Source organism: Myxine glutinosa, chromosome 2, assembly GCF_964187855.1.
Source record: "Myxine glutinosa chromosome 2, kmMyxGlut1.1, whole genome shotgun sequence".
In the NCBI taxonomy this organism is placed as follows: Eukaryota; Metazoa; Chordata; class Myxini; order Myxiniformes; family Myxinidae; genus Myxine; species Myxine glutinosa.
This window is the reverse complement of record NC_136262.1, coordinates 44,376,430-44,389,334: the sequence shown is the minus strand read 5'-3', so window position 1 is coordinate 44,389,334 and position 12,905 is coordinate 44,376,430. Positions and strand designations below refer to the sequence as shown.

The 12,905-nt window shown below is 46.3% G+C and overlaps 1 protein-coding gene across 1 annotated transcript in view; it reads right to left on the bottom strand.

Moving 5' to 3' along the window:
• Positions 1 to 318: 318 nt before the first annotated feature.
• The window catches only part of LOC137422386 (CUB and sushi domain-containing protein 3), a 1,172,941-nt gene continuing 1,160,354 nt past the window's right edge, over positions 319 to 12,905 (bottom strand). Inside the window, 4 exon segments of the mRNA XM_078772588.1 lie at positions 319 to 2,050; positions 5,576 to 5,714; positions 6,966 to 7,047; positions 7,548 to 7,660. Coding sequence (XP_078628714.1) covers positions 1,891 to 2,050; positions 5,576 to 5,714; positions 6,966 to 7,047; positions 7,548 to 7,660 — 494 coding nt within the window. The 3' untranslated portion in view covers positions 319 to 1,890.

Below are 12,905 nucleotides of genomic sequence, written 5' to 3'. Positions count from 1 at the left end.
TGCCTTCTGTGGCTCCCAAGCTATTGCGGTAACAAAAATATTTTCAATTAACGCTGGTCACACGACCATATTCCTTTGACTTTTCAAACCCAAAATTGAATCAGTTCAACTTTGTACCAAGTTTGGTCAACACTCCTTTAGTGGTTCACAAGTTACCGTGGTGACAAAAATCTGCTACATGTGCATGGACGCACGCACAGCCAGATAGACAACCCAAAAACAATGCCCCGGCCTTCGGAGACATAATAATAAGTTAATCTTTCAATGCAAAGAAGACGTCACCATATCTGAACAGAATAATTTTATTAAAAGGCAATGTTAAAAGATTCTGTTACAGACTGGCCATCAGAGAAGCATTGTTAAAGTAAGTGTTGTACAGTAGACAGTCATGGAAGCAACACAAAGTTTTCAGCAATTAAGTCAATTATATCAATGAGCAACGGAGCAATTTTTATTCACCATAACAACTTATGAATATATTATATAGGTTAAATAGAGTTAAGAAATATTCCTTCCCTTGCAAGTCATTCTTAAGTCAACAAAGGATAAATACAGCTGTACAATTCTTTCATAAAAATAGACCATTTGTACAAAACTTTGTACATATTCTATCACTGAGCATAGTAGAGTGAAAACGCTACATGCCAAAAAGAACGATTTCTTTTCAACAAAAGAGCCAGCGGGAGGTAAATCCTACAAATAAAAGGAAACCTGGAAAAGTGAAGAATGCAATGTCCCAGCGAGTATGCACATGCGAGCACACGGGTAATTCATGCCGAGATTGCCAGCTGTTCAAGTCATACTGCGACTCCCTACACGGTCCTGATGACCCGAGTTGGATCAGCTCTGTGAATAATTTTCAGTGGGCAATCATTTGAGCATTGCCGCTTGATATATAGCTGTGATGTACGTTAATTTCAGAGAGGAGTGGGGGGCAGGAGGTGGGGGGGGGGGTTGCACAAGTTAGCAACTTTGTTCCGATGATTGCTTACGTTTTATTTTATTTGTTTCTAACTTCTCACCTGCTCACCTGCTCTCAGGGTCCGCAAAGGTCCCTGAGAACGAGTGGGACCATGTCGCTGGCTGAACCGCCTGGGCCCTGGGACCTCTTCTGTGAGCAGGTGGAATATCGACGAGATATGATAACTTTTGTAAAAACAAAAAAAACTTTTTAAAAAAACATAAAATACAAGCCACGTTTGGCACAGTGGAGACCAATTCGAATTTTCGACATCAATAAAACGGCTTTCTTGCAGTTTGTACATCTTTCAATGATTTAATTGGAATTCACTCTTTAAAATACAGGATAACGGCCTTTTTTTATAACGTGACTCAAATATTGCGTGGCAGTCCCAAGGAATTGCGAAAACAGAATTAAAAGTTTCTTCCTCAGAAGGATTTAAGCATTCTTGATTCCATGTTTCATTTCACTTTTGATGACAAGATCAAAGGGCTTCTTGTCTCACCAAAACTGGAATAATTATCAAAGGCCTTTATTCTAGTTGCTGGTGGAAATGACCGAAACTTATTACGATCTGCTGAACTGCAAAGACTCATAATTTGACAGGGGTGGTTGGAGGAATAGCAGAGTTGGTTTTGGGCTTTGTCTTGATCATGAATCCTTAAGTTCCTGTTTCACATGATCCTGTACTGTAAAAGCCCAAAATGCAGAATTATTTATCCATTGGCTGATTTTGGGATGATTGACAAAGGAAAAAGAAAACCATGAAGTTTAGCATCGTGACAAGAAAGGAAGAAAAGCAATGTACTTTTGTCATAGGATAAAAAGAAACCTTTAGACACCAAGTGTACAAATACCGATACAAAATTAATCATTCGCTGTACGTTACCTAAGTAGGCCAAATACATTGTAGCGAGTCCACATGCTTTCTACACCATGGTGCACACAGTGTTCAGAGTTGGATCAAAGCGTACGGATTTGCTTTCTCTTGACCGTTGGTTCGTGTCATACATGGGGTTTTCGAACGCTGGTTGTCCATTTGTACTTTCATGTCCTGAGCAACTTCGGAAACCTGCTTTTGGCCTGGTCCTGTTGTGGGCCGAGTGAGTAAAGAAAGCCATTATTATCATTCTTATTATTATCTTCAGAATTGTATGAGAGTGGAACGATAATGCAAGAGTAAAAGGTCACTTGATTTACTCATATTTCGATAAGGAGGATAAAACAAAATTAGTGATGCCTTCATGAAAATAAATAAACAAACAAACAAAAGTACAAACCATATGAATAGAAAGGTTGTAAAGTATAAGGAAATACAAATAAGCACAATCTGGAAGCAGGCAGCAGATTTAAATAAGGCAGGGAAAAAGGGGTGGGGATGGTGGGTGGTGGGTTTATATATATATATATATATATTGGAGAACATATATACATATATATATATATATATATATATATATATATATATATATATATATATATATATATATATATATATATATGTATAAATAAAAATAAATCATGGTGATATGTATTTATTGGTGATAGTAAAGTGTACATATATAAATAATTTAAAATTGTCTGTTGGTCGTGAAGATGGTAGTTGATATAAATATAAAAGCAGACAGCATCTCTAAATGCACAGCCCACGTCCGCTTTGTACTCAAACTAAACATGACGAAAACAACAGCTAAAATAAATTGTACATTTTATTAATTAGCATTCTCCATATTCTCATAATAAGGGTTTGTTGAAGATTTTATGACAAAAGCTTAATTGCTAAAATGGTTATGGCCTAGACCAGACAGACACACTGAAGCTCAATGATAAATAAATAAAGAAACAAGGAAGTATGACAAAAAACGGCCGTCTCATGATTGACGCGCAGCGAATGGGCTGATAAGGCCTATTTGTACTCACTGTGACTTTGCCCTTTCACATTTTGACCCAATTATTAATTTATTTCTCCATATTCTCATAATTAAGGTTTGTTACCTCCACCACCATAAGATGATGGAGGTTATGTTTTCATCCCTGTCTGGTTCTTTGTCTGTGAGCAGGATATCTCAATAAGGTATGGACAGATTCTGACTAAATCTGGTGGACAGGTTGAGTGTGTGACATGGACGAATTGATTCCATTTTGGTGAAGATCCGGATCCGGATTTCGGATACTATTATTTTTTAAGTGATTCTTCACAGTTGAGATATAGGGCCAAAAACAATATATAGCACGGTGGCTCAATAAGTTAATAAGTCTCTTCAGGTATGACAAAACTTGGTGGATGAGTTAGGTAGATGACAAGAACAAGTCAATTAGTGTTTAGTTAAGATCCAGATGCAGATCCGGCCTATCAGTGGGACACAAAACGTAAAATGTTCAACCTGGCAAAGGTATGAGCTCAACCAAGTGCTGTTCTCCTTGACAATTTGATGATAAAAGCTAAAATGGTAAAAGGTTAAGGCCTGGAGACACACACACACACACACACACACACACACACACACACAAACACACACAGAACACACACGTGCAAAACCCATGACTGCATAATAATTTTTTAAGTTGTGTGTCGGTAGTGGAGATGGTAAAGTTTATATAAATAAATAATGCCTCCCCAGAGCATATACAATCCTGTACTGCTCTCCTGCAATTTTTTTTATTTGCAAAATGCCAAATTGGCTCTGATGCCAAAATAATTTGACGTGCCTCATCCCCAAATATTATGACATAAATGTGTCGAATATGAAAGAAACATGTCTAGTCATTTTCGAGTAGAAGCTCCCGTTGGATGGACGCACACACGGACTGACAGGACCCAAAATGCAAGCCCCCAGCTGGGCTGACGCCTGGTTGGAGGCTAAGTATATGTAAAGGGGTCTAAAATGTGCCTATTGGGCTTTGAGAGTCAAAACTCATCTATTTAACTGTTTCGGCATCCCCGGAGTGTCTTGATCGTTTCAAAGTAAAATATTAAGCGAGAAATCAGTTGCAGCAGTGAGGAGGATGCTCTGGGATCTTTCGCAATTCCAGAGGTAATGAATGTCTGAATTTATGGCACTTCAACGTGGCTGCGAGTGGCAATGCCTCATAACTAACAATGTGGGATTGATGGGCACTTGGGAGGGTGGAAGTAAGGGAGGGGAAGGATCTGTTGATGGAAAATCTCATTAACTACTGACATTGTGCAAATGTTATGATTATGAGTCTCAACAGAAATTATGTTGGTGGTGCATCCGGAATGGGACAGTCTACTCTGTGTCCAACAGTGCACATAAGGCTCAGTGAAAATGCTGAACTAGTGTTGAATAATAGTCAAATTGATTACTTTCACAATATACAACAGTCATTGTACAGGATCAGCACCTGCAGGCTGCATCTTGTTACGAGGAAGAAGCTTTCAAACAACGCTGCCTTCCATCACTAAAATATAATATTTTATGTCAAATGCAACATCCGTAACTTGTCTCTCCTGGGAGTGTTAGGTTTTGCCCTTAACCTTTAAAAAAAACCTGTCCAAGCCCAGGTGACTTTCAGCTGTTTTCCGCTATGGAAAAAACCAAACTCAGGGAAAGATTTCTTCATCAATTTCGATATTTAAAAAATTCTTCAATTTTTAATCTTTATTATATATATTTTTCAATTTTTTCTTCAATTTTTAATCCTCATATTACATTAAAAAATCTTTAAGATTTTGCTGACCAGCTGTATTTGAACCCACAACCAGTCCAGTACCACACCTTTTACCACTTTCTTTCACCTCACGTGAATTTCTTATTTGCTTTTCTCAACGTTGTTCATGAAATTCCTCCCTGATACCCATTCTCCCTTGGATGGCTCCACACATACCATTCCTGATTAGAGAATGGAAAAGCTATACACTGAGTTGTGAAAAACATGACTATCGGAGTACAGCGCAAAGTGCTTTAAAACAGGTATTTAGAGTTACTTCTTCAGCTTATAAAATTGTTGATGAAGTTTTTACAAAATAATCAAATAACGTTATTTCCCATCAACGTAACCTTATTTTGCCCCTTAATAAATTGGAGAAACAGTACCATATCGGCATTAGTGAAAAGACTATAAAAATATGGTACGTGCTGCTTCCTTGCTTGACAATAAGCATTTAAAAAGGATAATAAAGCATAGACTAACAACCATAGGTTAGCAACCATTGTGCAGGCTTTATGGAGCTAATGACGTCCTTCTGCATTGTAATTCCTTGAATGGGAACTCATATTTTTACAACATGGAGTAAGCGAGCCGTGCTTCCACAACCAGGAGAATAAGCTAAAGTGCATTTCATCATAAAAACTATCAAATGTATGTTGCAGAAGTTATTTTAAACGTGTAAAAACGCAAAATATGGTACCTAGATGGTTGTTCACATCTAGCTTGCAGTTTTGGCCATTGATGATATCCTTACTCAGTTACTCACAAATGCAATACTTAGAAGGTCTTTTATTCAAAAGGAGAAGGTTGATGAAATTTTTGCTAAAACAATAGGACAACAATAAATAAATAAATAAATAAAAAAGTGTTAATTAAAAAAAAAAACAGAAGTAAATTATATGTGGAATGTGATCAGCCAAGCAATAAAGGAAAATATCTTACCTCTGTTTATAGAGGTAGAAGGCGAAGCCAGAAAAGATGAGCGAGAAGAAAGGCACGAGGATGGCAATGGCGACTGAGCTGCTGTTGGCACCGCTGCGCTTCCCCGGGGGTGTCTTCTCATCCTGCGGGATTCCTGGCGCTGAAAGGCAGCACACGCTTCGCTCTATCTTGTGTATGTACATCTGGGCCATCAGGAGCATTCATTCTGCATATAATTGCAATCTGCATCTTTAACGGATAATCTGGCAAAAAGAATGATAGATTATCCCACCGTTCTGCCCGAATGCGAGCAGCATTAAGAATATTGCAAGCAGAGCACTGCCATTGAATTAAACCCATCAAATATGCTTCTTTCACAAAGGATTATTAAAGTCCCTTTAAGGATGCTTACGATATATATATGGACAGCAGGAAGCATGTGATCAAACAATGGCAAATTACACAGTCAAAGTCTCATGGCTTTGTAGAAATTTGAAACATTAGGAAAACTGCTGAAAATAATCCGCTGTCCGACGGCTACACCCCAATGATCTTAGATCAAAAGAGTGACAGACGTCAAAGATGTTTACACATTTAATGGTCATATCAGGGTGCTTGGCAGATGCGATATTATCGTCAGGTTCACGATGTTTTTTCGTTCAAAACTTTTGGATATTAGCAAAACTATACATTTTTGGAATATTCAGAGCATGAGGAATCCAAAAATTAATGTTTACATTTGCGTAGACACCTTTGCGAAAATGACACTCAGGACAGTGATGAAGATCTGTAAAAGCATATTCCTGAACGGCATAGACCTCGTAGATCCTGTGTATAGGACTTATAGTTCAATCTGATACGAACAAGGGTTCTTTCTTGCTTTATAAACCCATACCTATAACTTCAAAGGACTTGCAATATCATGTATTATGTAATACAGTTATATCACAAATATAAAGACAATGGTTTTCAATTGCCTTTGTTTGTTGTTTTTCTATAATCCTGAGCACTATTTTGAGGCCTTTATTGGATTCCTTGACCCAGAAAACATAGGATTAGCATATTTAATTAACTTTCTAGGTTCACTAGAAGCCGAGATAGCGCAGAATATGTATTTTATGGCGGCCATTTTGAAAATCCAAAATGGCGGCCATGCAGGTGTCTGTGCAAATGCCAACATTGATTTTCGGATTCTCCATGCTCTGATGATTCCAAAAATGTACAGCTTTGCTAATCTCCCAAAATTTTGAACGAAATTATATTTGTTAACATGGTGAACCTGACTATTATGTGGCATTATGAAGATACCGGTAATTACAAATCCATCTTGCAATCAAATTAATTAATTACAAATAATAAAAATTTAATTATTTTACAAATAACAAATTACAAGTAATTACAAATTACAAACCCAATCTCTGCATGCCGAACTGTCCGAAGCCCTTTGCCTTGATGAAACCCTGATAGACGAAACTTCCGTGTTCCGCTGACACCTGGCGGGCACGGTGAAAACAAAGTGTCAACATCCTTTCACCTCCGCAACGGCACTTACAAACACAGCTTTGCTTTCGAATTTCATTTGACATTTCATCGGAAGGATGGTCCTTTTGGTGGTCTGTGCCTGGCCAAATCTCCATGCTAATTATACCGCCATTTTGAATGGCTTTTTGGATGTGTTCTCGCCGGTTGAATGAACACAATGAAAGGCCATTAATGGCATTCGGGAAATAAATGCAAACAATAGTACTTCCACCAGGCATTCTGTTTTATATCTTTTTCTGAGTGATGCCATTAACATTGTGGTAACAAAGCAATATCTGCCTAATGTGTTTATATGTTCAAAGTGCATGGAAAAGTTATGTTCCATGCATGGACTTTCGTCTGTATCAAGTAAGCATATGCAGACACACTATGAAAACGGCTAACGATGTATTTCACGGTACTACATAAACGATAGTTGCAGGAAGACAAGGATATAATAAAATGAACTTACAAAGCCATCCATGATCCAGTTTTCATCCTTAAATTTTCCAACAGACGTATGGCTTTGACTTGTGATTTTCTGGATGGTAAAGACTAACTTTGATTCCTGCTCATTATAGGTACCTGCGCACAGTTTATAATACAAACAATCACACAAATTAATCACAATAAGCATTCATCTGAAAGTCACCACATTGTGAAATAAAAGACTAAATCAAGATGCAAAAAGAAAATGCAACAAACAAATGTCTTTATAACTAGTTTCCCTTGGGGTGATATTGACTTAAATGGCATTATACAGGTACCAAGGTGCACCGAAGAACAGAATACCAGGAAGCAAAGTGTCAACAGGCAAAACATGGGGCAAAGGGAAAATGGGATAATACGCGCATACAGACGCATGAGGGGAGGAATTGCGAATGAAGGGTGGGAAGAGGGTCTCAGTTGGTGTGATAAAGCTTCCAAGGACACATCAGAGGAAGGAAAAGGAGAGACCATATGGTGGCAGTGGAGAGCAGACTTTACATTCTGGGGCGGATATCTTGAGACAATAGACTTGAGAAGACAGTTGCACAGGAAAAAAGAGGGGATTCATGCATGCAGGTAAGCTGCATTTGCATGCTATTGGCATTACAAGTGCTACATGATTGGGAGCCTCGGAACCCTAACCCTAACAGCTCGGTGTGCGTTTCTGTCTACACTGTCAATGATGACTCGCCAACAAGTGATGAAACTGAACCAGTGGCTGAAGGGGCAAGTAACATTGGGATTCTCATGTATGTGCTACTTGTCTGCAGTTGTGGAGGAACTCAGGTAGGGTTTGAAACAGCAAAGGGTTTACCTTGTGTCGCTTTTCTTGGTTCCTTTATGCAGCTTTCTTTGGCTAGAAGAGCATGGGGGTTAATTAATCTGCAAGGTCATGCTATCCATCATCGTAGTTGACATAAAATCTTTCCTTTTCTCCAATGATCTCATTTCAGATCACCAATTCAGATTCAGTCCAGGTCATTCTACCTTGGAGATGGTGCTTCTACTCTCCCTCAATGTCAGGCATGAGGTCAGGGCAGTCTCTCTGGGCATATCATGAGCGTTTGATACAGTCTGACATCCCACCTTGCTCTCCAAACTGTCTGCCTATGCAATCCAAGGCAAACTCCACTCTTGGATTACTGACTTCCCCCACTCTTGCAACCAACATGTGGCCATCAAGGGAATCCTTTCATCTCCTTACACTGTCACGGCTGGAATGCCCCAAGGCAGTGTTCTTAGCCCCATCATATTCCTCATCTTCAATGATCTCTCTGACTCTCTGAAAAATCCTCTTTATCTCTTTGTTTATGATCCCACCCTCAGCTGTGACATCCCTCATCCTCCAGATAGACAGGGAGGAGCCAATTCCCTGTTTTCAGACCTTGACAAAATCACAAACTGGTGAAACGTCACTTGGAATATGCTTTTCAAACATCACAAATCTCACACTCTCACTCTGTCTCTCCAAAAGGCCTCCCTTCTACTTTCTCAACAACCTTCTCGAATAAATTGTTGTTATTCAAAATAGTGGGTCTCACTCTCACCAATGACCTCTCTCGGACAAGCAACATTTCAAAGTTGGCCTCTAAAGCCAGATGCTGCTTGGGCATCCTCCGTCATGCAAAGTCCTTCCTTGGCACACCTGAACTTCTCACCACATACAAACCTTTCATCCACAGCTTGATGGAATACATCCACAGCTCCTACATTGGTGACCTACCGACATGGACACGGCAGTTGCCCTCAAACTGCCTACCTTCTGGGAGGCTCACGTGGCGGTTTGGTTCGCCCAGGCGGACTCCCTGTTCGCCCTGCGAGGCATCACGGCCGACGACACCCGCTTCCACCATGTGGTAGCAGCGCTCGGCTCAGCCACCGCGGCCCGCGCCCTGAGCCTCCTCGAGAGCCCGCCAGCCGCTGACAAATACGGCGTGATTAAAAAGCTCCTCCTCGACGCTTTCGCCCTCCCATCGGCGGAACGCGCACGGCGCCTGCTCGACCTGCCCGAGCTCGGCGACACGCGCCCGTCCGAGCGAATGGACTACATGCTTTCGCTGCTCGGCGAGTACTCTCCGGCAATCCTGTTCCTGGAGCTGTTCCTCCGTCAGCTGCCTAGCCCGGTACGCCTCGCCCTGGCGAGCACGACGATCATGGATCCCCGCGCCCTCGCCAGGGAAGCCGACAAGATCTCCGCGGCAGGCCAACGCATTGCAGCAGCGACCTGGGGCCCACCGCCGTCCGACGCAACGCCCATGGCGCCCGAGCACCCGGCACGGTCGATGACCGAGCTGCCGACGCAATTGGCGGCCGCTGCGCCGAGCCGACCACCTCCAGCACGATGACCGGGGCCTCCACCTGACCAAGCGTGGTGTTACTATCATGCCAGGTTCGGACAGAAGGCCCGGACATGCCGACCTCCGTGCACCTTCGGCAGGCCGGGAAACGGCCGGGCCGGCGTTCATTATCAGCCATGAGCCACACGGGCAACTTACTTTTCATCACGGACAAAGCGTCCGGACGGCGCTTCCTGTGCGACACCGGCGCCCAACTGAGCGTCATACCCGCCTCCGATCAGGACAGGCAGTCCGTAGTTTGCGGCCCCTCTTTGGTTGCGGCCAACGGATCGGCCATCCGCACCTTCGGCCCGCGCAACGTCACCCTCTGCTTCGGCGGCTAACGCTTTACTTGGACTTTTGTAACCGCAAGCGTGCCCATGGCTCTGCTAGGCGCCGACTTCCTCTGCGCACACGGACTGCTGGTGGACGTCCAACAGCGTCGCCTCATCAACGCCGAGACCTTCAGCTCCCTGGTATGCACATTGAGCAGCTCCGCTCCGACCTAGCTGGCATGCGCCCTCCCGGCGGCGAACGGGTTTGCTCGCCTGCTCACGGAGTTCCCGGCCCTCACGCGGCCGAAGTTTTCGGCCGTCGCAGTACGACATGGGATTGAACACCACATACCAACCACGGGCCCGCCAGTCTACGCCAGAGCCCGCCGCCCGACCCAGCCAAGCTCGCCGTGGCCAAAGCCGAGTTCGACGCTTTGGAACACCTCGGCATCGTGCGGCGCTCCGATAGCGCGTGGGCTTCGCCACTACACATCGTCCCAAAGCCAGGGGGCGGCTGGCGCCCATGTGGCGACTAATGCCGCCTTAACGACACTACCACCCCCGACAGGTATCCGATCCCGCACATCCAAGACTTCTCCGCCCGCCTGGCAGGACGGGTCATTTTTTCAAAAATCGATCTCATACGGGGATATCAACAGGTACCTGTCAGGGCGGCCGACGTCCCTAAAACGGCCGTCATGACACCGTTCGGCTTGTTCAAATTCCTGCGGATGCCGTTTGGCCTCAAGAACGCGGCTCAGGCGTTCCAGCGCTTGATGGACGGCGTGCTGCGTGACCTGCCATTCCTCTTCGTTTACCTGGACGACATCCTCGTCGCCAGCACGTCCCGGGCCGAGCACCTCCTCCACCACCGAACACTGTTCGGGCGCCTCAGCGAGCACGGCCTCATCGTCAACCCGGCCAAATGCCACTTCGGAACGACGGCCGTTGATTTTTTGGGCCACCACATCACCAAGAACGGGGCCGTGCCACTGCCAACCAAGGTCAAGGCCATCACCACGTTTCCGCGTCCCCGCTCCATAAAGGCCCTGCAGGAATTCCTGGGAATGGTGAATTTCTATCACCGCTTCGTGCCCCGCGCTGCTCAACTCATGCGGCCCCTCTACGAAGCCCTCCGGGGCAAGCCGGCCAAGCACGACGTCGTCTGGTCCGCAGCAATGGACGCGACCTTCAAAAGCTCAAAGCGGGCCCTCGCCGACGCAACACTGCTCGCTCACCCGGTGCTCAACGCTCCTATCGCCCTCACCACGGATGCCTCCGACTACGCGGTGGGCGCCGTACATGAGCAATGGGTGAACGGGGTTTGGCAGCCACTCGCTTTTTTCAGCCGGCAGCTCCGGCCGAACGAGCTCAAATATAGCACGTTTGACCGTGAGCTCCTCGGTCTACACCTGGTCGTTCGCCATTTCCGCCACCTCCTGGAGGGCCGACCCTTCACGGCGTTCGTCGTCCACAAGCCGTTGGTTTACGCAATGGCCAAGGTCACGGAGCCGTGGTCGGCCCGCCAACAGCGCCACCTCTCCGCCGTGTCGGAGTTTACCACGGACATCCGTGGCCGACTGTCTTTCTCGGGCCAGCGCGAACGCGGTCCACCTCGGCGTGGACTTCGCGCTTATGGCGGTGGACCAAACCACCGACACCACGGTGCAAGCCCTCCGGGCGGCGGAAACGGGCCTCCGCCTGGCCGACATCCCCTTCGCGGACACTGTCCTGCTCTGCGACGTCTCCCAAGGCCAGCCTCGTCCCATCGTGCCCGTTACCTGGCAACGCCGCATCTTCGCCTCCCTCCACGGCCTTTCCCACCCGGGCCGGAAAGCTTCCCAGAAGCTGGTGTCGGCGCGATTCGTCTGGCACGGCCTTCGACGGGACGTCCGCGTTTGGACCAGCACCTGCACAGCCTACCAACAGGCCAAGGTCCACTGACACACCCAGGCCCCGCTGGCACCTTTCACCGTGCCTGAACGACGTTTCGACCACATCAACGTGGACCTGGTGGGCCCCCTCCCCCATCACGGGGGTTCACACACCTGCTCACCATGGTGGACAGGACCACCAGGTGGCCGGAGGCCGTTCCCCTCATCTCAACCACCACTGCCGACGTGGCGCAGGCTTTCATCGCCACCTGGGTCGCCCGCTTCGGCGCACCGGCGGACATCTCGTCGGACCGTGGACCGCAGTTCACCTCCGAGCTGTGGGTTGCGGTCGCCCGCAACCTGGGGGTCAAGCTCCACCGTACTACGGCCTACCACCCCCAAGCCAATGGGTTGTGCGAGCGATTCCACCGCTCCATGAAGGCCGCGTTCATGGCCGGCCTTCAGGACGGCGGTTGGGCTGACCGGCTGCCGTGGGTCCTTTTGGGCCTCCGCACGGCCCCCAAGGAGGACCTCCGGGCATCCACCGCCGAGCTTGTCTACGGCCAGGCGCTACGCGTCCCGGGCGAATTCGTGCCCGACGCTACCAGTCCCTGGTCCGCAGCTCACCAGCGCTCGGACCTCCAGGAGGCCGCCCGACGGTTTGCCCCCGTGCCAACGTCCCACCATGGTGACCCCCAGTCCTACGTCCCCCCAGCGCTTCGCACAGCGGAGTACGTTTTTGTGCGTCATGACGCACATCGGGGGCCACTCCGGCCGCTGTACGACGGGCCCTTCCGGGTCCTGTGATGGGACGACAAGTCGTTCGTCATCGACATCGGCGGCAGGTCGGACCGGA